Source organism: Mangifera indica, chromosome 4, assembly GCF_011075055.1.
Source record: "Mangifera indica cultivar Alphonso chromosome 4, CATAS_Mindica_2.1, whole genome shotgun sequence".
Taxonomy (NCBI): Eukaryota; Viridiplantae; Streptophyta; class Magnoliopsida; order Sapindales; family Anacardiaceae; genus Mangifera; species Mangifera indica.
Window position 1 is genome coordinate 9,957,157 of NC_058140.1, and position 25,441 is coordinate 9,982,597.

Below are 25,441 nucleotides of genomic sequence, written 5' to 3' on the forward strand. Positions count from 1 at the left end.
AAAAAAAATAGATATAAAATTTGAAAAGTATACGTTTAAAAACCCTTAAATGAATAATTTTAATAAAAATTATCAATTTGCCCCCAACCATCAACACACAATTTTGTGTGGTGAAAAATGTTTGAAAAATTACAATTTGCCCCCACCACATGATTTGTGTGGCAAACTATTTGAAAAATTCACCTTTGCCGCCCCCCCAAACCCACACACATTTGTATAGTCTAAAGTTTAAAAAATAACAAAACCTCCCCATCTCACCACATTCGTGTGGTGAGATTTCACCTCTCAAACTCTGCTTTGCGAATCTCATTTCATCAAAAATCAACATTGTATTTATTTTAACAAAAAACCTCTAACAAAATTCATCCAAAACGTCAAGAATTTAAGTTATTCATTAAATATTTAAATCCAAAACCCTAGGCCTAAAAACACTCAAAAAAACTAGTCCAATCAACTTAATCTCTACACTAGAATGTATAAAACATAACAAAAATTGATTTACTAACCTTTGAGCCATTTAGGTTGCTGGAAAACTTATGAAAATCACCGATGAAGTTGGCCAATAGACAAAAGTGCGAATACTTGTGGTTGGGTTATATAATTCGTGTGTTGCTTTTTCCTTTTCCAGGATTCATTGTATTTAACTAAAAGGGCATTATCATCGTTACATGGTTATTGGGTTTATTAGTTTAATGTTGATAAAATTGGATAAATATGCTTTGGGCAATTGACTTTTGGGTATTTTAATTAATTTCCCTTTTAAAATGGGGAAAAGACTATTTCCCACCTAAATTTTAGCCTAAACTTAAAATCTTATCCACAACAATTGAAAAGGCCAAACGCTCACCCATAGACTAACTGTAGTCCAAATTTTCAATTAAAGATAGGGATAAAATCATTATTTTATTTATAAACTTTAAAATTTTGAAATTTTTATTATTTCCCCTTCAAGTTTTAAAAATTAACACTTCAATCCATCCTCAAAGTTTGAAAAGTTTAGATTTCACCCCTAGGGTTTGCTTCTTTCTCTAGCTACCATCATTCCGACTGATAGCTAGCGTTTTTCACCGATCTTCCATCTCTTGCTACAGAGGACGACGAAAGACGATCCTTCGTTGCCTAGATCTGGATGATGAAGTATCATCTAAAAGCAACGACGAAGAATGACAAAGTGTCATCTTTCGTTGTGTCACCTAGACGACGAAGAATGACACTTTGTTGTCTTTTGTCGTTGTGTCTGGACGAGGTGAAGAAGGACGATGAAGCGTCATCCTTCATCTCTTCTTCCAGATTTAGACGATGTTTTGCCGTCCAGATCTAGACAACCAAGGATCATCCTTCATAGTTGAAGATGAAAGATAGGTGGAAAGCGTCGGCCGTTGATCGGAATGATGGTAGCTAGAGAAGGAAACAAATCTTAAGGGTGAAATTTAAACTTTTTAAATTTTAAGGATGGGTTGAAGTGTTAGTTTTTAAAATTTGAAGGTGAAAATGATGAAACTTTCTAAGTTTTAAAGTTTATAGATAAAATAATGATTTTACCCTTGTCTTTAATTGAAATTTTGGATGATAGTTAGTTTATGAATAAGCATTTGAGTTTTTTATCTGTTATAAGTATGATTTTGGGATTGAAGTAAAATTTGGATGGAAAATTATTCTATTCCCTTTTAAAATTAGGGTGGGTTTACACGATCAGAGCTGAAATAGGATTCGATTTAATAAATCCGGCCCGGACTATAAATTTGAAACCCAAAATCTGAACTCCGAAATTTTTTTACTGAAACTTGAATAAACAGGACAGGACTGATCGAGTAGAAGAATGAATAGAAAATTCCTCCAATCACAAGCGCCCAACTCCCTGAATTTTACAATTCCAAACCAACCCTTTATCCTGACGCAATCTCTCCAAGTCTTCTCTCACTTACACCTTTTTCGTTCAATTTTTTAATTTGTGATTATTTTATTTTTTATAAAGAATTTTAGGGTTCTTTATTTTTTTTTTATAATCTTCTTCAAATTTGTTATGAGTTAAAAAGAACAATGCCAAACTCAAACCACCACGCTTCAATGTACCCTTGCGGGCCCATGATTTCTCACCAAGAAGAAGATGATGATGCCAATGGAGAGGAATCCATTGATAATCCTCCCCAGATTCACTACCAAAACGACACCGTCGTCTCGGTTATGAATGGCGGTGTTCAAAATATTGTTCCTCTCTCAAACGGTTCTTTTGTGCCGGGCTCCGACTTCCTTGCTGTTCCTGCTGGTTATAGCGCTTGTGATCAGCTTACGCTGTCGTTTCAAGGCGAGGTTTATGTATTCGACGCCGTTTCCCCTGATAAGGTTTAGTTTTCCTCTTTAAAATTTTCTTAATAATATTTTTTTTAATGTTTTGGCATCCGGGCTTTGCTTTGTTTCATGATTTTTAGTTCTAAGGTTTTGATTTTGGCCTCTGGGTACTGGTAATTTTGTGAATTGTTTATATGTTTGGTGCTAGTGTTTTGATCTCGACATATTTTTGAAGTGGCGCAGGTTCGGAATTTTCGGTTAATTTTTGGATTTGTTTATGTAGGCGCTCTTATTGATGATTGACTTTATGGTATGGTGTTTTTTGTGATTAGAAGTGTCTTATGCACTGAAGCGTGTTTATTAGATTTTGATTAATCACTGAAACTGTGGAGGTCATCAAACCATGGTCTGTTGATAAAAGTGTTGGCTTTCACTGAATGTGGGCTTTTAGTTTTGGCAATTCTGCTTTTAACATCTGTCAGATCTTTCTGTTGATTAATTCATTTATGTTGTGTTGCTTTTTAGAATATTAAGGGATCATGTGAGGCAGGCATTGTAAATTTTTGTTGTTGATTTTCGCAGGTCCAGGCAGTGTTGTTACTTTTGGGCGGATGTGAAATCCCTTCCGCCATTCCTGCCCTGGGGACAGTCCCAGTTAATCAAAAGGTACTTGATTATCTCAATTCTGTTATTTATCTTTCTGAGTCAGCATTATTTGGTTATTATTCTTATTGCTGCTTTAATATTTCTCCTAGGACATGGGTGACTTTTCTGCACGATCAATTCAACCACAGAGAGTTGCATCTTTAAACCGATTCCGAGAGAAAAGAAAAGAAAGATGTTTTGATAAGAAAATTCGATACAGTGTGCGGAAAGAAGTAGCACTTAGGTATTCTAAAGAGTGATTCCTATTCTATTGTTCGTTTTTCTTTTTCCAGATTGAGGTTCTCTTCTCTTGTGTGGAAACTGTGATCAACAAAAATAGTGTATAAACGTTGTTTGATAATAGAACTTGCTTAATAGACGCCTATCATTCTTTTTTCAGCCTAGAAATAAGAATGACACCTTGTTTTTTTGGGGGTCTTTTTTTTCTCTTTCCTTCAGTAGTTAATTAGCATGGGAAGAACCTTAAATTTATTTTGCAGCTCTAGTGCTTCCGTGATGTGGAGTAGAGAATGCAAAGAAAAGATAGTCAAACCATGTATTTCACCTCTTTTTAGTCTCCAGGCAAAGATTAATTTCTGTCCATAGAAAAACTGGGATAGACACACCTGTTCTGATGGAACACACGTCGAATTCCACAAAGTATTATGGTTAAATTTGTATATGTAACAATGATTTTTGGTAGAATTGGGAATCACTTAAGAGGGAATCTTCCCTCAAATTTTGTAGTAAAGATACCCGAAATGGGATGAATCATGCAGTATCGCCATTTGAAGATAATTTTTTATTCTCCAGTACCTTCCTAAAAATTTAAATTCTCAAATTGGAGGTCAAAATTTGTTATGAACTTATTAAAATCGTCCTTGTTTGTCTAAAATACAAATTTTCATGTATTGTATATGTGGAAATTGTTGCAATAATCTTGTGACTTTTTTATGTACCTTTTTCTTTTTGAATGCTATAATAAGTTTAGAGATTTTGAAGAACTATTGAGACTAGATTGTGGAACTAAAAGAAGAATGCGTGTTCTTTGCTCTACTGTCATTGTGTGCCATTTTATCTACTCTACAGACCAGCTCTTTTGCTCATTATGAATACATTGCTGACCTCCCCTTTGTTTCAGTTTCCCTTTTTTTCATTTTCTGTATCTCTTTTCTCTTGTTACTCTAGTTTTTGTTTTTCCTGTGATGTTCTAATACACCTTACATTGTCATGTCAGGATGCAGCGCAAGAAGGGCCAGTTTATATCCTCCAAAGCCAGTTCTGATGAACTGGGTTCAGCTTCATCGGGTTGGAATGGAGCTGGTTCAGGAACAGATGAAAGTGCACAGGAAATTTCGTGAGTGTCAATCTTTTAGCCATTGTTAAGTGAACCGTATAATTTTTCATATTGGTGTTATGTTTAGGAAAGGTTTGGGTGGGAATTCCAATTTTCTCGGTTCAAGATAAATGCTGATTATAGATTTCTTTTTTAAACGTTTCTTGATGCTTTTGTAGATGTACTCACTGTGGAATCGGTTCCAAGTCAACTCCAATGATGCGTCGTGGGCCTGCTGGTCCAAGGTCTCTCTGTAATGCATGTGGGCTCAAGTGGGCTAACAAGGTTTGCATTTTATAAAAATTTTCTTGTTCATTAAATTTTTTTTGTTTAATTAAATACATGTACTTTTCTTAGGAATTTTTGCATTTAGTGTCTGATGAATATTAGTGCTAGTTGGGTGGTTATTAATTTCAAGTCTTGTCTGTTGCATTGACTGTATACATGGTTGTTTTTTTTGTGAAATAGGATGATTAGAGAGCTGTGTAAAATATCACTCATTTCTATTATCTGTTACTTTTAAAGAAATAGTTGAGAAGCTTATTGTTGGACCGTTATTCTGTGTGTAAGCTTTTAAATCAGATGGTTTCTTAGGATGGTACCAGAGTAAGGTTGACCAAGTTGTCTTGTCTGAATATATTTTAATTAAATCGCATTAGCTGTATTTCTAATCCAAGGTTACCTTGTGGTAAAACCCCTTGGTTTCAACTAAGAGGTCAAGAGTTGAAATCCATTTTGAGCCACCAACGTGAAATATAATACCCACCGAATTTCTTGGCTGCCAAACATTGTAGGATCTGGAAAGCAGCCTGAGTTTGAATCTCCTAAAGTATGTTGGAAAAGTCTAAACATTTTTGGGTATCAATAATTTTTTTGTTTAAATGTACTTGTGATTATGGTTGTATTTGTTATTCTGTCCTTATCTATCAGCCCCAAATTATAGGCCCAGAGGTTTCTTAAAAGCTACTTTGATTCTAGGACTTTCAACATAGCATTGCGGATTCTCTTATAAGAAACGGCATTCTGTTTTGCTCTAGAGATAGATTACATAAGATTCACTTTGAAAGATCTTCATATTAATGGATTTTGAGAATATGGACTTCAATTTCAATTAGTGGGAAAATACATTTGAACTCTTAGACTATAATTTAAGCAGAAGTAATTTGTTTTCTTTTCATAGTAATGAGACTGAAAAGATATTGTCTGTGTTATCAGTGAGTATCTGTATTTTGTATAAGAGAAATTACTATGAAAGGGATTATGATGCCAACAATCTGTCCTGGAACATGGTGTTGGAATTGACTGTTAATATTTTCATCATGGTAAAAGGTGCTAGTATTCAAGATGCGCATCCAAAAGTATCCTTCAAGTAAATCTGGATGTTGAGGTAATTGAGTTGCACATGCACAGAGATGGATGTCGAACTTTCAATGAATGTGTCATTTTGATGAATAATCTAGGAATCTAGGCTTAACATTTATATGCTTTTTGTGAATCTTATTCCCAATTCTGAATGCATGAGAAATAAAGAATGAAAAAGTCTGGTTCTTATGCGTTATTTTGAGGTGGGATTATTACTTGTTGAGAGTAGTTCTCAGACAATCATGGTTTAACTGACTACAAGAGTCCACCATATGTTAGTATTTACTGTTGCTTTCTAGTCATTTAGTCTATATTAACTATTTTTTTTAACTTTGCATTTAGCTGCCATAGTTTGCCCATGCCTAAAGTTAGGGTCTCTAGGAATTTCTATTTGTTGATTCCAACCTCTCCCATATATGCTTATTATAAGCATCATATTCTGCTTATTTTAATTTGTCTGAATGATCTTAACGAGCAACATACTTATATCCTAGTGAATTTGGAAAATAATTGATCATGCTTCCCTGTTGACATGGATTATTGTCTCATATGGTACAGGGAGTTTTAAGAGATATCTCCAGGAACCCAGTGACTGGTGTCCAAGATCCTTCTGCAAAGACAACTGAACAGGTATGTCTCTTGTGGAGAGCTTAAACTGTCCATTAAACTCTGCCTTCTCTCTCTCTCTCTCTCTCTCTCAATGTAGCCAGTAAACATTGACTTTCTTGGTTTCATCAGAGTGATGGCGAAGCTAATGACTCAGATGCCGTGACCACAGCTACTGACATGACGGCTGCTGCTAATAATGAAAACTCAGCTATGCCTGCTGAGCAGTGAAGAGCAAGCAGTGAGTGACATACCTTGTGGCTCTTTTGGAACACAAGTAAAATAGATCTGAAAACCATATCTGTGTAATAAGTTCCCATCACAGTTCAGCTGCTGTATATAATTCGCTGCTTTATGTTATTATACAAAATGTATTATATAATTATGTTGTTGAGGATGACTTGAAAATTTTCATATTTTGACTCGAACTTTGTTAATTAAAACAAGGCCAAACGACTATTTCCCACCCAAGGTATGCTGTAATGACAAGTTTCCCCCCTTTAACTATGGAAATACCAAACACCCACTCATGGCCAGTTAAATTTAACAGAACCCTAACGCCTGAAAATTTTATCTCCTTTTGCCCCCCTAAAGTTTGAAAACAAAAATTTCCCCCCAGCCTAAGTTTAAGAAAATGGCAGTTTCACCCTAGGGTTTGGTTTTGAAATCTCCGGCGACCTCTCCGGCTCCGTTGCCGACGGCTTCTCCCTCCCGAAGAATCCTCTCCTTCCGGTGATCGGTTTCCTCCCATTTGGAGGCCCGATCGTCGCCGGAAAAGCGGTGGGAGACGAAGAACTTCGTCGGGGAAGACGAAGTTCTTCGTCTTCCCAGACGAAGACGACGGCTTCGTCTTCGTCTGGGAAGACGAAGAACTTCGTCTTCCCCGACGAAGTTCTTCGTCTCCCACCGCTTTTCCGGCGACGATCGGGCCTCCAAATGGGAGGAAACCGATCACCGGAAGGAGAGGATTCTTCGGGAGGGAGAAGCCGTCGGCAACGGAGCCGGAGAGGTCGCCGGAGATTTCAAAACCAAACCCTAGGGTGAAACTGCCATTTTCTTAAACTTAGGCTGGGGGGAAATTTTTGTTTTCAAACTTTAGGGGGGCAAAAGGAGATAAAATTTTCAGGCGTTAGGGTTCTGTTAAATTTAACTGGCCATGAGTGGGTGTTTGGTATTTCCATAGTTAAAGGGGGGAAACTTGTCATTACAGCATACCTTGGGTGGGAAATAGTCGTTTGGCCTTAAAACAAATACATGCAATAGATTTAAAAAAAAAAAAATTGTAATTGTAATTATCTAGTAATTTCATAAAGGATTAATGAGAAGAATGGTTTTATTGGCCCCCAAGCTCTGTTAGCTAATTTTTATGCTTAAATGAACGCATGGCTTTGAAATTCAGAGTGGATTGATCGGTTTAACTAGTTTGGTTGGGACCTATGATTTTATCCTATCTGAGTAGGGTGTTTGAAGTGTTGGGTCAAAGAGGTTAAACTAAAAATTTTCTTTTAAAGATAGATTTGTAATTGTTAGAACTTAAACCTAGTTCATTCAGATTTTGTATTTTGTATCAAATGGTTTAGTAGACAAATTTGTTTTAAATTTTATTTTTAATATAATTTAAATAGTATTTCAGTCTGACTGACGGTTCATCCAGGACTAGTTAAGTCTTCTTACTAGCTCACGCCCACTCTTCGTCTGAGCACAGTGATAAAAATTTTGGAAACTCTTATCGTAAGTACTTGGAACCCCTTTTTTTTAATTCGTCATTCGACTACTTTGACGTATTGTCCCTAGGCAATAATTGCTGACTTTGATAATTCCTTTGAGTAGTGTTATGTCCCGAGGCAATCTAGAATCTGAATTTGAAATGGGTTGAAACTGAGATCTTTTAAAAGGTTGGAGATGGCTGTGAATGAAAAAAATATATAAGATGCAGCAAACCCTAGACTTGGAAAAAAAAAAGTTAGTTTTAAAACCTGCGAAATATGAAAGTAAGAGGGAATGATGGGTTTTCAAAATTAAAATAAAATAAAATAAATTTAAATGACAGTTTTATTTTTAACAATTATAATAAAATTTAATAAACGAGTGAATATTTAAATTTTGAAAATTTAATAGATAAAAGTTCAGATATGTATTAAACCTTAGACGAGAATAAATCTTTTGACCAAATATATTAGAAAAAAATAAAAAAAGGGTTATAACATAGGCTTACAAAACAAACAATCAGTTAGTTAAGAAATAATATACATATTAAATTTAAGACAAAATATTATCCATATTGTTATGACACCTAAAATATTATCAATAAAATGTCCTATAATGTTAATGATGATAATAATGTTATAAGGGTAATATATGTAATATTTGTTATCTGAACAATGGACTATATTATAAACAAATTGCCGGAAAAGTGATATGCATATATAAATAATAATTTACAATAAAATACTCCGTGTATATATATATATATATATATATATATATATATATATATATAATCTCCTTATTTTTCCTCTCCAAATTAGGGATTGAAGAAGATGCTTGCAACTGCAGGCTGAGCCCAGCCACTGGGTCCTTCAAATTTATATATATAAGGTTTGAAGAAATGACAAATTATTATACATTATGTTTTAAAAAGTTAAATTCTTACCTATCACTTATTCTTAAATTCAAAACCTCTTTATTAAATTTGATTGTTATAGGTATGACTGTTTTGTCTATTTATTAAAATTATTTAACTATTATTAGTATTTAATAAATATTAAATTATTAATATGTTTTTTACTAATTTAAAAATTTATTAATTAAATTAAAACAAAACCAAAATTCTAACTAACTATAAAATATTATCTTTTAGACAATATTTTAAAGTTAAAAATTTTGAAAACGCATTTAATTTTATTTTTAAATTTCAAAAACCTCTAAAATTTTATTAATATTTTTAAAAATTATAATTCATTTCAAACATTTGAAAAGGATAAATAGAAATACAAGAGAAAAAAATTAATAAGAAAAAAATAAATTAAAATTTTTTTATAAAATAACTTTCTTACTAGCAAAAACGAATGACAGGGGAAAATATTGATTTTTTAAAACTTTAGAGCAAGTGTTGAAACTTTAGCAAACATTGGTTGGTAAAGCGTTCTTTGACCATAAATAAATAATCATCGTCGTCCCACACTGCACAATTGTCTTTTAAAGTCAGAAGCATACCTTAAAATTGCGCTTTTCTCTTTTGACCCTCACCTAGCCTTTCTTCACATGACCGCTTACGTCGCCGGCCCCCAATTGAACATATAAATTTGATTTTGATGAAGGAAACTTTTCTATCTCTCACCATTCATTAAACATCATATGAGATTGTTAGTTTTTTTTGTGTTTCTGTTTGGCATCCGGCTGGCTCACTGAGTAGAATTTTCTGACTAGGGTTTGTATTTGCCATATGAGAAAGATAACAGTTGTTAATTTAGATATGTGTTTGCGTTTGATATGGTAGAGAGAGAAATGTATGCAATGAATACACCACCATTTCAGTCGCTGCCTTACGGAGACCTTGAAGACCCTAGTAATATTAGTAACAATAACAATCATCATCATTTTCCGTCCGGACAAAACGACGCCGAGGATGCCGGATTGTTTGACTATAAAGTTGAAGTTGAGGAAAAAGAAGCTCAGGTCAGGTCGGTCAACCATGATAACACTAACGGTACACCTGCTTCTACTGAGTTAACTCGCACCGGTGAACTCACTCTTTCCTTCGAAGGCCAGGTCTATGTCTTCCCCGCAGTAACACCTCAGAAGGTTGCGCTTGCTTTTCCGTTTTTATTTTTGTGGGTTTTGGTTTCTTGTGTTTGTTATTTTAAAAGAATGTGAAATTTAAATTGTACCTTCAGTGAAAGGGGGTTCAATGTTTATATTATTTCTCATATTGACCGAATAATGTAGAAATAATTGAGGGCCACTTTGGACATTGTGGCGATGTTTACAAATTCAGTTTATTGTTTTATGAGCATATTTTAGAGAATGGAAAATTTTAGGAGTGCTGTTTTGGTGTATTTCTGTTTCTTGATTTGGTGGAATGCGCATGACAGGTGCAAGCACTGCTTTTATTGCTGGGGGACTGTGATATTCCTCCTTCTGTTACCAACTCTGAAAGTTTTCTACAAGAAAACGTCAAGGTGGTATCGAGTCAATACTACCTCTCTTATAGAAAATTATGTCAAGCTGTGTTGAATTGTCAATGTTTACTGATAATGTCTCTACTAGGTTGTGGGAAATGCCTCCCATGGGTCAAAGCTCTCACGAAGAGTAGCCTCTCTAATGAGGTTTCGTGAAAAGCGGAAAGAAAGATGCTTTGAGAAGAAAATTCGGTACAGTTGTCGGAAAGAGGTTGCTGAGAGGTAAAGTGCTAACTCTGTTCTATGAGTACTCCATTTTCACATAAGAAAGGGAGCACATGACAGGGAATAAGTGTTCTCTAATTGTTCTTTTTTTTTTAAAAGAACAGAGCAGTTGTAAAATCCTTAGTTATGCACTCTTAATTGTCCCTGTAAATCTCTACAATCTGCAGTCAGAGAAAATTAAAAAAAATGAAGGGTTTTAGATACTATTTATATATGATGTGAACTTCACTTTTGGTCTCCACACTTTTCTGTCAGAGAAACATATAACCTCAGTGCATTAGAACATATATCCTCAAAGTCAGACTAATGTTCAAACATATTAGGTGAAGGTATTTTTGTATATAAAGTTTCTGTGAAGTTTGTGTTGGTTCGTTGATATCTTTATTATTGTATACTTGTCTGAGTTTTTAATATGTGTGATTGGAGCAATCTATGTCTTGCTTTTCTCCAAAGTCATTAGATATCATGAAGTCTTGTGTTATTTGAGTCATTGTAATGGTGGTATTAATACAGTGCAATTCTATTTTTATCTCAGAATGAATCGTAAGAATGGACAATTTACGTCATCAAAGAATTCTTATAATGCAGATGCTGTAAACTCAAATCCAAGCAATGGTGCTGCTACTGAATCTGTGTGAGTTTTATTCTTGCTTGTTATGTGCAAAGTTTGGTTATTGAAAGCATTAGGTCTTTGATTGATGCTTACATGGCCATGACATTGTTTTCTTTAATTTTTCGTTTCTTGGTTAATAGTGGTTTTTTTTCTTAATTGTTTTATTTATATGTAATTGCAATTAGTTTACGAAGATGTCAACATTGTGGGGTAAGTCAGCAGTTCACTCCAGCAATGCGTAGGGGGCCAGCTGGTCCAAGAACTCTTTGCAATGCTTGTGGCCTTATGTGGGCAAACAAGGTAGATATAGTGAACTTATACAAATACTTAGCCTGAAATACAAGATAATTGAATTGTTACTGGCTGTCAAGCTGCTTAGCTCTTGTTTTTTCTCTTTATTTTTGGGTTCCTCCTACTGGGAATTATGTATTCCTATTCAATTATAAGGTGCAAACGTGATATTCTTTGATGTATTCAGTTTTAATGCACAGTTGCACATTGAGTTGTTAAGCTATATCTTAAATGGTTTGCTTGCATGAAGATGAGTAAATGAGTATTTGTTAGGATTTTAAGTGCAAAGTATGAGACTTGAGTCCCATATTGCAAAGTATGGGCATATGATTTTGGACTCTCCCATCTCAATAACTAGCTTTTGAAGTGTGGTTCTTTTAAGATTCGTATTATTTGGTATCAGAGTCATCCTCACATCTCCCAATTGCAATCATGAGGCATGGGTGGTGACGCTGACATTGTAGTGTTCGCCTTGGGCCAGCAAAGAACTAGTGTACAGTTTGCTTGCGTGAGTGAAGGGGTTGCAGAATGTGGTGGTATGTTAGGATTCCAAATGCAAGTTATAGGATTTGAATCTCACATTGAAAAGTATGAGCAACTAATGTGGAGTTTATATGGTCTTGGACTCCCTTATCTCAATAACTAGCTTTTGAGGTATGGTTTTCCTAAGATTCATATCATTTGGTATCAGAGTCATCTTCATGTCTCCGAGTTACAATCATGTGGTGCAGATGATAATATTGACATTGCAGTATTTTCTCAAGGCTAGTAGGGAGCTAACACACAATTAACCCTCATAGGCACTAGGGCTGTGGAGCGTGGTGGTATATTAGGATCTTAAGTGCAAAGTATGAGACTTGAATCTCACATTAGAAAGTGTAGACAACTAGTGTGGAGTTTATATGGTCTTTGACTCTACCATCTCAATAGCTAGCTTTTGAGGTGTGGTTTTTCTAAAGTTCGTATTAGTATTCATGTTCTGTTGATGAGTATTATATCCTGAGTATTATATCTTCTGGTGGATATAAATGTGTCTTAGATATTGTTTACCTCTTATAACCTGGACATTTGGTGGGCTTGTATGTGCATTAAGTTGTTAACTCTTGTTTTAATATATTATGATTTTCCTGCTGGCTGTAACTTACCTTTTACTTCGTTTCATTTGAAGGGAACCTTGAGAGATCTTACCAAGGGGGGAAGGACTTGTTCTTTTGAAAATGAGTTGGTATGTGTTTGAAAAACTGAGGTCTTATGCACTTGGAAAGAGAAGGCAACTTAATTTTTTTTCTTAACTATGTGTTGAATTTAGTAAAGTGATCAGGAGATAGAGTTGGTTCTGCAAAAAATCTAAAAATCAGAGAAGAGAAAACACTTTTATACACTTGTCCTTGAGCCTATTTAGCTTGAATGAAAAATGTGATTAGAAATTACTTATTAATGATGTTATTCTATTGTCATTTCTTGTGTGTGAATTAGTTTTCAATCAAAAGAGCTAGCATTAACAGTGATATGGGGCTCTTATTTCGATTTTTTTTCCCTAAATAACAAGCACAGATTATAAGATGACAACTCTGATAGTTGCTTTTTTAACTTTCAGGAAACTCAAAGTGATGTTAAGCCTTCAACCGTGGAAGTGGAAAATTCTTATGCCAATGAGGATGAGCAGGTTGATATCTATTTTCTTCTACAAAAACATGTGAAACTATTTTATTAAAGAAAAATATTACATAGTACATCTAAGAGCTTGGCCTAAAGAAACAGACAGATAATATTCAAAAAATCAAACTAACAGAATACCACTCACAAATTCATTTAAAATGTAACATGATCATAAGTTCCTGGATATCAATTCTGTGGAAGTCCTTTCTCTTTCTGAACTTTTTCACATAAGCCTTTTAGACTACATCAAGAAATTTTCATCCTAAAAAATCTTTCAAAGGTTTTATCATATTTTATAACCTTGAAACAAATGTAATAAGTCTGGACTAATTAATTTTCTGCAAATGTTTCTTTGAACAAAATAAAACAGTATGCTACTTTCTTTTTTCAGGATTAAAAATATTCAAACATTTTGTGTAAGATTGCTTCAATTTTACTTGCGTAATTGGTGATGATTTTTTCAGTGTTTTACAAGATTGATCTGTAAGACAGACTACATTCTACATTACCAGACTAATTATAGATGCGTGGAGGATGTCTATTTTTGGACCAATATGATTTGCAAAATTCTTAGTTGAAGATGCAAAATTTTGAATTTGAAAATTTGATCATAAATTTGCTTCTATAGTTATCTTTTTGGTTATGAGTTAGGGGAATGGATCTGAGACTTTTCTTTGACGCAAATTGGATTGACTACTTGAAATTTTCTGTTTCAACAATCAGGGAAGTCCGGATGAGATGAAGCCTGTAACTGTGCAACCGGAAAATCATTCTTTAAAGCCAAATGAGCAGGTATGACCTTTATCAAAAACTTGAAACAATATACCTTCTCTCTATATTTTGTGACTTCTTAGTAAAACTATCTTAAAAGGTGCATCATACAACTTTGTTATGTAGGATCCAGAATCAGATGTAGAACTTCTATCCATTTTTTGTACCAAGCATATGTGAGATTTTGTATTGCATGTATGATGCAAATAAATGATACATTTGGAATATTTTGGCATATAATAGAAGCAATTTCTCTAGATAAGATGGGTTTTTTTGGGTAATGCAGTATTCTTATGAGAATATATATTTATTTTTTTGCATCGAAAGAAAGATATAAATAGTATAAAAGAATTTCATTATTTCTCTACAAAAAGGGGCAAGCTGCCCCAAGAACCCAGAGGTTCAGAAAAACTATACAAGATGAAAACACATCACCCATTCCAAAATCATCAAATCTAGAAACATAAAAGATCCCTGTTCAAATTTTCACAAAATCTTCTTTAGCTACATAGTCGAAGCTTACCAATTGTGATGAATAGAAAAAGAAACTTCCCCGAACTCTGAGGCAACAAATGCAAAAATATTATCTCAAAATTTGACTTCATCCTAAATAGACCTGATCTCTTCCCCATGTATGTTTTCAAAAATTCTTGTCACCTTCTTGCCATAGACCAAAAAAGTGCCATTTCTACATAATTCCAGAACACAAAAGCCTTTTTTTGACCTCCCAAGACAATGAATGTTTCTATTACAAAGATAGAGAACAAAAGACTATTGTCCAATGTTAGTTAAACTCTTTTAGCACATATGTCCACTAAAATCTTGATGAGAGGTAGTAAAAGTTGTCATTGCTCATTACGTGTTCTTTTTAATCTGTTGAGAACTATAATCCACACTCACACCTTTGATCACCATGACAATTAAGTCCTTAACAAGCAATGACCACCATATATAGGGACAATCAAAACACATATGTATATCCAATTGAACCAACATTTACCAAGAAAAAAAAAGTCTTATACAAATGACTGCATTGAATTATCATCATTGCCACCGTCATCGTATGTTTCAGGAAGACATAACATAATGATGAAGTGATAGGAATCTAGAATAGTTAATTGAATCACTGTAAGACAATTCTTTTACTATTATAAGACTAGAGAACTTGAAAGAGCCAGATCACCTCCCAATAACACTTTGATATTTGATGCCTTAGCTACCACTTATCCTCCCTTCTTATTAACACTAATAATAAATTAAGTAAGAATTCATGGACTTCCCTTTCTATCAACAATAAAATAGTTGACTTTAAATTAAAAAAGGTAAGGGACATCAAACAGGTAGAAAAATCTTGTAAAAGGGATTGGGGTTCCTTGGTTTCCCTTATTATTTCTCTTTGTAGTGACTAAAATAGCTTGTTGAGCTCAACCCAAAAACAAGCATCACCTAGTTCAAAAGTCTTAAGGGGGGAATTTTAGGGATACCACAAATTTGACCAGAAAAGGTTCCCCCTGTAGTTTGATGCTTTTACCCTCATTAAACTTTATGGTCAACATTTTCCAATTGGCGCAAACTTTTCCCAAAGATCTGAGCCATTTGACACCCGAGATTACATTAAAACTCCCTAAATTGAAGAGAAAAAATTTTTGCATGACTTGCAATAGTTGAAATTCTAGCTCAACTCCTTTACGAACTTCACAACCTTTATTCTGATGTTCATTCCTAACTAGTACTCAAAATCCTTTGGTTGGTTCTACCTTTAGCTTCAATTTTTCCACCTGAGTGTTGGAGATGAAATTGTGGCTAGCTTCTCTGTCTACCAGCTCAATCACTTCTTGCCCTTGTATAACACCTTTAAGCTTCATGGTTTTTCCCAATGAGATCCCACTGATAATGGTTAGGGACAACTTGATTTGATTAGCCTGCAATGTTGAGTGCTCTTCTTTAGTTGATTGATCTAGAGGTCTGCCTTCCTCATCATCTTGGGACAACAACAATACCTGCAATTGGCAATTTCTACATGTATGACTAGGGCTGAATTTCTTATTACACCTAAAATATAGTCTTTTCTCTAGTTTCTCCTGAAACTCTACGTCTGTTAATGGTTTGAAGCCTCTTACTCTCTTTGGTGCAATCGATCCTCGATCATTAGCCATGAAATCTATCGAACCTCTACTGCTTTCTTCACCTCCTTTGTGTGTATTCCAACTTTTGGTGAGCTGCGATGGTTCATGGCTACAATTAAAGGTAACGGTTTGCATTCTTCTTACACAAAACTTTTGTTCTACATCATTGAACAACCTCCTTTTTGATCTTGATGCCCTTTAAGTCCTTCTATCACAACATTCCTTTCTTCCACATGTTGGGAAAATGCCATAACGTGATCCAAAGTTTGTGAACTTTGTAGCCTAATTTTAGTATTAATGTGTTTGCTCAAGCCATTCACAAAAACCTCCATTAGAAGTTCCTTAGACATGTTAAGTGGTGGCACCAATAGTAATTTGAAATGCCCTGTGTATTCTTTTACGGGTCTTACTAGCCATAAGGATATCAGTTCTTCATGAGCACTGCCTTCTTGAGATGGATTAAATCTTTCTAGTTGAAGAATACCAACTAGTTAGAGGATCTCTCTGATAGGCACCTGTGCAGTGCTTCACAACCAAATCAACTTCAGGCAGATCTACAGTCAACCACACAATCACTAATTAGATGGCAAAGCAAAGCAAGTATTTTTCAGCCAAAAACAAACATGCATCTATAAATTAAACAGGAAATATGTATTTTATTAATTGATTCATCAGTTTAATTGCAGCAATCTTTCATCAATTCAATGACTATTTCCTAGCTGTTACAATTGTTAATCACCAAACAATCACCGAGCTGTAACAGGATTTCTAGAATTTGCACAAGCACAAAATACAGTGATACTAGTTTCCCAGAGTTCCCAAAAACCCAAAACACAGCAAACTAACATTCTTCTTGCTCAGCTTTCGAGAGGCTGGCACTCTCCCACCAACATTCCAGTTTTTTCTCTTTTTTCTGCACGCACACTTGCTCCCTTTTTCTCTATTCCTTCAACTAATCTTTTCTTCTTTTCCTCTGATGTTGCGCCACGTGTCCTTTTCTCCTGTTGACTTGTTAATAGAGTTGAGGCCATTTTGTCTTCTTGTTTGTTGCCAATTGCTCTCTTTTCTTTCTTTTCTTTATTCCTACATGAGACATAAACATTGGCCCAAACATTCCCCCCTCCATCGAGAGGCACCTTGCCCTCAAGGTGGAAATGAGAAAATAAGAGGTGAAGAGCTCCCAAGAGTTTTCGGAGTCCGGAAGGTCTCTCCATTTAACCAAAATTTCCAGTTCTCCCCTGTGGGAGTATTGGAACTGTAGTATGTCTAAGGGTTGGAGCTATAATTCGCCTTCATCAGTCATGCATTCTTGAAGTAGCTGTGTAAAAGTGGAGGGGCCAACCTACTTTTTGAGTTGCGATACATGTATAACGGAATGTATTTTTGCTGTTGGAGGCAGCGACAAGCGTTAGGCTACTGCGCCAATTTTTTCTAGTATTTCATAGGGTTCGTAATAACGGGGACTAAGTTTCTCATTAGGTTTCGAGGCCAAGGAGCAAAATTTGTAAGGTTCCATTTTCAGCAATACCTTGTCACCAATCTGGAATTGGAGCTCCCTTCTGTTCTTGTCAGTGTATTTCATTCATTCTTGGGCTCGGGTGAGGTTTTCTTTTAATTCATCTAGAATTGTGTAGCGCTCATGGATCATTCTATTTATTTCTTTTACTTTCAAAGCCTTTTCTATCCAACGTAGTAGCACCGGTGGGTCACGTCCGTACAATGCTTTGAAGGGTGTCATTCTAGTGGAGCTATTATAGGTTGTATTGAACCAATATTCTGCCCATGATACCCAACGAGGCCATTGCTTAGGCTGTTGAAAACAGAAGCATCGCAGATAATCCTTTAAGCTTCTATTTACCACCTCCGTTTGGTCGTTCGTCTGAGGGTGGTAAGAAGAGTTGAATTTCAGTGAGGTGCCCGCTGCCTTAAAGATAGTTGCCTTGAAGATAGCTGCCTAGAACTGACTCATAAAAATGCGGTCACGGTCCGAAATGATGGAACGCGGAAAGCCATGTAACCTTACAATCTCTCGAATGAATTTTTGTGCCACATCCACAGCTGAAAAAAGGTGTTTTAGTATGAGGAAATGGCTGTATTTCGTCATTCGATCAACCACCACCAAAATGGTATCCACGTTCCCTGCCTTTGGAAGGCCCATTATAAAAGCCATCAAAATGTCTTGCCATATTTGAGTAGGCAGCGGAAGCGATTGGAGTAGTCTAACCGGTGACAAGGCTTGGTATTTTACTCGTTGACAGAGGTCACATTCTGCCACATATTTTCTGATATTAGCTTTCATTCCCTCCCAAAACAGAACCATGGCTGCCTTTTTATAGGTTCGAAAAAAATTGAAGTGCCCCCCATACGGAGAAGAGTGGAATTCCTTTAGAAATTTGGAGATGAAAGATGAATTTTTAGGTAAAACTAACCTGCCATCGTAAAGGAGTCGGTCATGCTTTGGTTGGTAGCCTTTATGAGAATATGGATCACTGAGCAAGTCATGCACAATGCCCTGAAGTTTGCTATCACTGGCCACCTCTCGTTCAAGCCCTTCAAAGCTCTCAACTTGAGCTGTAGTCACTGTCGCCAGCTGAGTTTCAAAGCTGGGATTTTTGGACAAGGTGTTAGCAGCTCTGTTTTCTCACCCGGGCTTATATTGGATCTTGAAATCGAATCTGAGCATCTTCATTACCCATTTATGTTGATCATTGCCAATAACCTGCTAATCTGTTAAGAATTTCAAGCTGCGTTGGTCAGTTTGAACCTTGAAATGGTGCTCGAGTAGGTAGTGGCACCACTTCTGAAATGCCATCACAATCGTTATTAATTGTCGCTCGTACACCGATTTATTTTGGCTTTGAAGGGATAATGCCTTGCTGATAAAGGTGAGAGGTCTGCCCTCCTGCATTAGCATTGCTCCTAATCCCTTTCCAGAGGCATCTGTCTCGATAATAAATTCTCTATAAAAATCTAGAAATGCTAAGACAGGCACCGTAACCATGGTTTTCTTCAATTCCTCAAAAGCTGTCGCAGATTCAGAATTCCAAAAGAAGGAATATTTTTTTAAGAGCCTCATGAGTGGTTTGGTGATTTTTTCATACCCTCTAACAAACCTTTGGTAGTATCACGTGAGGCCCAGGAACCCTCTCAACTCGTAGATCTCAAGGAATCGGCCACTCTTGCATTGCTTGTACCTTTTGTGGATCCGCCTTAACCCCTTTCGCCGAAACTAAGTAGCCCAAATAATCGATTTTAGATTTCCCGAAGGCACATTTTTTCTAATTTACTACAAATTGGTGGTCCTTTAACAGCTCTAATACTACCTTCAGGTGCTTTTTATGGTCTTCGAATTGTCAGTTGTAAACTATAATATCATCAAAAAAACCAAAACAAAGCGTCAAAGATAGGGTATGAACATATCGTTCATCACTCCTTGAAAAGTAGTCGGTGCATTTGAAAGCCCAATGGCATGAGAAGGAACTCATAGTGTCCATCGTGGGTTCGAAAAGCTGTCTTCTCCACATCTTCATCTTTTACTCTAATTTGATGGTAGTCCGATTTCAAATCCAATTTACTAAACACCGTCACTCCAGCAAACTCCTCGAGTAATTCATTGATGGTGGGGATGGAAAATTTATCAGAGATGGTGACTTTATTGAGGGCGCGATAATTTACACAAAACCACCACCCTCCATCCTTCTTCCTTACAACATTGGGTTGGAATACGGGCTAATGCTTGGTCGAATGACGCCATTTGCTAACATTTCCTTCACTATTTTCTCTATTTCATTTTTCTGGAAGTGGGGGTACCGATAGGGTCTACTATTGGGCGGTTGAGCATTAGAAAGTAACCGGATGGCGTGCTCATGATTCCTTTTAGGTGCCAGCCCTGTGGGTTCTCGAAATAGGCCACAATACTCCTCCAACAACCCAGCTAATCTTGGTTCTATTGTTTGCTCTTCGGGATTTCCTCCTTGAAACATTCCACTATATTCCACTAAATTCCTCTCTGCTCCCTCTACCAAGGTATGAACTATGGCCTTCAACGTGGGTTTTAATTTACATAAGTTGGCATCCCCTTTAAGTTCTATTCGACGCCCCCTCTTTAACTTCACCTCCCTTAGCTTACATAGTCAATCCACTTCCAAAATAATTTCAATACTATCCAGTTCGAAAAGAAAAAATTCATGAATTATTGATACCCCTTGGGATTTTATCTCTACCAGTTTGCATTTTCCCATCCCTTTGATTTTCCTTTCATCCCCTAAGGTGACAACAAACCTTGCCAATGTCACCGGTAGATTCAACTCTTCAGCTAGCTTTTTGGAAATGAAGCTGTGAGTAGCTCCACTGTCCAATAAAACCACCACTCGTCTACCCCCGACCTCACCAAAGAATTTCATTGTCTTGGGGCTGCTGAGTCCATCAACCGAGCTAGAATTCAAGGCCAGCTCCAATTCTTTTTCCTCCACCATTAAACTGCTTTCCTCCTTGGTTGCTTTTGTTCCTTCTTCTTCCTCTTCTTCCGATGATATCATGACTCGAAGCTGCCGATTTTTTCATCTGTGCCCAGGAAAATATTTGTCATCACATCGAAAACAAAGCCCCCTCTCCATTTTCGCATGAAACTCTTCATCAGAAAGCCACTGGAAGGACATCTCTTGTTGTGGTTGGCTTACAGACTCGATGGAACTCGTCGCTCCCCTAATGGCTTGTGTCTCTCCTGCGTTTGAAGGGTGAACGAATTTGGGTGGGTTTGACTGAGGGAGATCATTTTGTGGGCAGGTTAAAGTTGGCTGGGTTGTGGGCTGGGCGAACCAAGCGGGTTGGATGGTGGATTGGGTTTGTTGACTGTGTGGACCATAAGCTGGATTTTGTAGTTGGGTTGGAGTAGTTGGGCTCGGTTGGGAAACATAAAGACGGGTTGGGTTAGAAGGTTAGGCCTTCGGGTATGGGCGAGAGAAACGAACCCCGGGTCGAAGCCCCAACTTGGCGTTGATCACCTAGTTTTTATCTTCAACTTGCAACACTCTCTCCATCATGGCTTCCAGAGTTTCGGTGTGAACATCTTGACTTCCGTTCGGACGTCGTAAGCCAGTCCATTCATGAATAGCGTCGTCAACATCTCTTCAGCCATGCCTTTCACTGTCGCTGACAACATTTCAAACCGTCGACGATATTCTTGAACGGTACTAGTTTGACAGAGCGACAAGAGCTCCTCATAGGGGGAACGATCCTGATCAATCGAAAATCTCTTTAGTAGTTCATTTTGGAACTCTGTCTAGTCCAGAAAGGCCTGTCACCTCACCCTCCACTTAAACTAGCTCAGCGCCTCTCCTTCCATGCAGACACTAACCGCCACCATTTTCTCTCTTTCGGTCAGACAATTCACATCAAAGTATTTGTTTGCCTTAAAAATCCAATTGATGGTCCCTTCCCCATCGAACATCGGAAGATCCAACCTTCTAAATGGGGTATCCTTCCTGCCTATCTCTGATTGCTCTTCATCCCTTCTTCCCTTGCTGGTAACTTCGTTTTCCACCGTTCTTGCGCTTCCTCTAGCCTGTAGCATTGTCGCTTCCCTTTCAGGTGGTGAATATGAGGGAAAAGGTTCCTGCCCCATTGGGGCCTTCCCTCACTCTAACGTTTCCCTGCCTACAGTGGACTCCCATAAATCCTTTAGGTAACTTTTAATGGTTTCTACACTAGCCTCCAAGCCTTCCATCCTTTGATTCATTTCTTCCATTTGAGTACCCATAACCACCACCTTTTCTCTCACCGACGCCACCACCTCTTCCATCTTTTCCACCCTACTTTCCATCCTAATCATGCTCTGATACCAAGTGATAGGCACCTGTGCAGTGCTTCACAACCAAGTCAACTACAGGCAGATCCACATTTAACCACACAATCACTAATCAGATGGCAAAGCAAAGCAAGTATTTTTCAGCCAAGAACAAACATGCATCTGTAAATTAAGCAGGAGATATGTATTTTATTAATTGATTCATCAGTTTAATTACAACAATCTTTCATCAATACAATAACTATTTCCCAGCTGTTACAATTGTTAATCACCAAACAATCACCGAGCTGTAACAGGATTTCCAGAATTTGCACAAGCACAAAATACAGTGATACTAGTTCCCCAGAGTTCCCAAAAACCCAAAACACAGCAGACCAACATTCTCCTTGCTCAGCTTCCGAGAGGCTGGCACTCGCCCACCAACATTCCAGTTTTTTCTCCTCCTTTTTCTGCATGCACACCTGCTCCCTTTTTCTCCATTCCTTCAACTAATCTTTTCTTCTTTTCCTCTGATGTTGCGCCATGTGTCCCTTTCTCCTGTTGTTGACTTGTTAATAGAGTTGAGGCCATTCTGTCTTCTTGTTTGCTGCCAACTGCCCTCCTTTCTTCTCTTTTTTCCTATGTGAGACATAAACGTTAGTCCTAACACTCTCGTTTTCCACCAATGCAACCAGTCTAATGCCGCACCTTCTATACACACAACAATGACAACCATTCTTTCCTTTTGAGAAAGTTGGTTGACATTGAAGTATCGTTTTACTATAAAAATCCAACCCAAAGGATTGTCACTTGTAAAGACAGGTAATTTTAACTTTCTGGGTAATTTTAACTTTCTCCAGCCGAAAAACCTTTCAACTTATTATCTTGTCCAGCTATCTTTTGTTCCCCTGCGTTCTCACATTGTTGCTATCCACATATCAAGTCCCACAATTTGTGCAAATAATCTTTCATTGATACCATGTTGGCATCAATGTCAATTATTTTCTTTTGACAACTATCAAGTCACCTTCCAGCGTCTCCATCTTCTCTTCTATGTCGCCATGTCCCAGTTTCATATACTCTAATACCAATGTATAAAAGTCTAGAATACAATTATAGTAGTAATGGGAAACATGTAATGTTTTATTATAAAAACAGATAACACACTCTTTTGGCAGTTCGAGGAGCCAAACCACCTCCGTATAACACTCTGAGAACTGATGCCCTAGCTAATACTCATCCTTATTTTTTATTGACACAGAGAATAAATTAAGAAAGAAATCATAGACTTTCCTTTTTATTGACACTAAGATAGTTGACCTTAAATTAAGAAAGTAAGAAATCATGGATTTTCCTTTTTATTGCAGATTAGAATTAGAAATCTAGGATTCTCCTGATTCTTTTCTGATTGAGACCTTTGGGATTCGCTCCCATTCTTTGTTCAATGATAAACTTGCCTTATTAGGGGCCTAACATAAAGTTTAACTTCTCGCATTCTCTCTGTGGATAGAAAACTGAAATTGTAGTGCAAAACACGTGTTTCACATCTCAGTTGTAGAATTAATTTTTCATTTTATGGTTGGATAAGATATTGATTAATGCTAGCTTTTAGTTGTAATATTGTTATTCTTAATCTTCTAGGATTTCATGTATTTGTTATGGTTCTGTACCATAGGTTGTGCATTTAATTTACATTTTTTAATTCTTGCAAGTAAAACCAACAATATATTTTTGGTTGTCAAATAATAGTTGAACAATGAGCAGTATCTGTTGGAAAGTGATGATGGTATTACAAATCATTTGCCCATTGAAGTGGAGAACTCATTGATGAACCTTGACGAGGAGGTATATTTTTTTTGCTAACATATAATTTCTGGGATAGAGATTCACAACCAATAATCTGATTCAGTAATTTTTTTGCAAATATGTGCTGCATATTTGCTTAAGATGGTTGGAAGCATTTTTGAAGCGTATATCACATGAACATTAGAGAAACCAAGATTAATTGCAGTATGTCTAATAGCGTTATCATTGTAGATGGTACTATTTCTCCCTAGATTTAAAGTTAGAACACAATTGAGATTGATCTTATAACTCATCGATTGAAAGTAATTTAGTATAGTAGTGGCTTGAAAAGAAGTGATAATAACATCGTAAGTTGTCTTAATATGCAGCAGGACTTGCAGGACACAATGGACGAGCTTGCAGATGCTTCGGGATCAGATTTTGAAATCTCTTCGCATATCAATGCTCAGGTGTTGATTTTATAACCTAGCTTTGCCCATATAATGAAAACTAGTGAAAATCATAGAATGCTTCAGGTGATACCCTTTTTACAGGTTGATCTCGACAGTTCCAATTTGATAACTGACTGGCCGGAGAATTGAGATTGCGCCATGTGTTTGTGATTGTGACATTGCATACTTGCTAATAAGATGAAGGTATTTAAATACTGTATCTACCTAAAGATAGCTTGTCTAGAGGCACAGATTAGACGTATATAATGTGATTAAATTTAAAACCCTGAAACTTTTGTCTGCAATTTTTTGTTCCCAGTGAATTCAATTCAGTTAGTTGCACTATTGTCATCTCATTTTATAACTTTTTTGTTTTCCCTAAAAAAATATAATTCTTTTCTTTGATATGATTTGGAAACTTGAATAGAGTGAAGGTTTTTATATATTATGCTTCGTTAATTCATTACTGAAGGAAATCTGTATGCCATGATTCACAAAATCTATAAAATTTAACTCAATCGAGAAGTCAACAAAATTACGAGAAGTTGAAACTAAATTCTAATTATGATAAGATATAAAGGATGATAATAATTCACTTGCTAAAATGGCAATATTAAGCTATTTATTTATTTATTCTTTTTGATAAAGTGAATAACATCTCGTTTAAGCAAAATTAAATTAATGATCAGTACTTAAATATTTTCTTATACATTATCTTGATAGGATAACCGATAACCCCAACGAAAAACAAAAAATGTGAATACTGAAATGTGGCTAATAAGTGATATGTGGAAAATTAATGAAGTGAATAGACAAATATAATCGGCAACTTGAATTAAGTATGAGTTTGTCATCATCCCTAACTTTCTAACAGGTGTAAACTTAAATAAGGGATATTGAATTTTTTGCTTTTTTTTTTTTTTTTATCGTGTATATATATATATATATATATATATATTACTTATCTCAAACTCTAAATAAAAGTATCACAATAACAATTTATTTCTTTAAAATACCTTTATTAATGAAACTTATGCAAAAAAAAAAAAAAGTAGTCTCCCTTTTTTCTTAACTTTCTAGTAAGGGAAAGAATCTCTATAATATAAAAAAAAAAATCTTCAACAAAGAAGATACTGGTGATCGAACAATTAAACTCATGAGAGAAAGTCATTAGAGAGACGAAAATTGTCAAATTTTTTTAGAGAATTCACATGTGAAATATAATATTGTTATGATTTTATGTTGTTAAATTATTTAATATTGTGATTTCATATTGTTGAATTATTTAATGTTGTTTAATGGTGTATTAATGATT

General features: G+C 35.9%; 2 protein-coding genes across 4 annotated transcripts; both read left to right on the forward strand.

The window, feature by feature from the left end:
- The first annotated feature begins 1,767 nt into the window (after positions 1–1,767).
- Positions 1,768–6,652, forward strand: LOC123213721 (GATA transcription factor 28-like). Its single transcript, XM_044633209.1, has 7 exons — positions 1,768–2,343; positions 2,872–2,955; positions 3,045–3,178; positions 4,172–4,291; positions 4,450–4,555; positions 6,191–6,262; positions 6,371–6,652. The coding sequence occupies exons 1-7, from the start codon at positions 2,041–2,043 to the stop codon at positions 6,467–6,469; spliced, it is 918 nt and encodes a 305-aa protein (XP_044489144.1). The 5' UTR covers positions 1,768–2,040; the 3' UTR covers positions 6,470–6,652.
- A 2,775-nt stretch (positions 6,653–9,427) lies between these two features.
- LOC123213720 (GATA transcription factor 19-like) lies at positions 9,428–24,471 on the forward strand. Of its 3 annotated transcripts, none has more exons than XM_044633206.1 (11): positions 9,428–10,042; positions 10,333–10,419; positions 10,508–10,641; positions 11,180–11,278; positions 11,443–11,557; positions 12,717–12,773; positions 13,146–13,214; positions 13,931–13,999; positions 23,639–23,734; positions 24,064–24,144; positions 24,229–24,471. In XM_044633206.1, the coding sequence occupies exons 1-11, from the start codon at positions 9,731–9,733 to the stop codon at positions 24,274–24,276; spliced, it is 1,167 nt and encodes a 388-aa protein (XP_044489141.1). In that variant the 5' UTR covers positions 9,428–9,730; the 3' UTR covers positions 24,277–24,471. The 3 variants fall into 3 exon arrangements, with proteins under 3 accessions (XP_044489141.1, XP_044489142.1, XP_044489143.1); XM_044633207.1 differs by having other exon boundaries at positions 24,067–24,144; XM_044633208.1 differs by lacking the exon at positions 23,639–23,734.
- Positions 24,472–25,441: the final 970 nt, after the last annotated feature.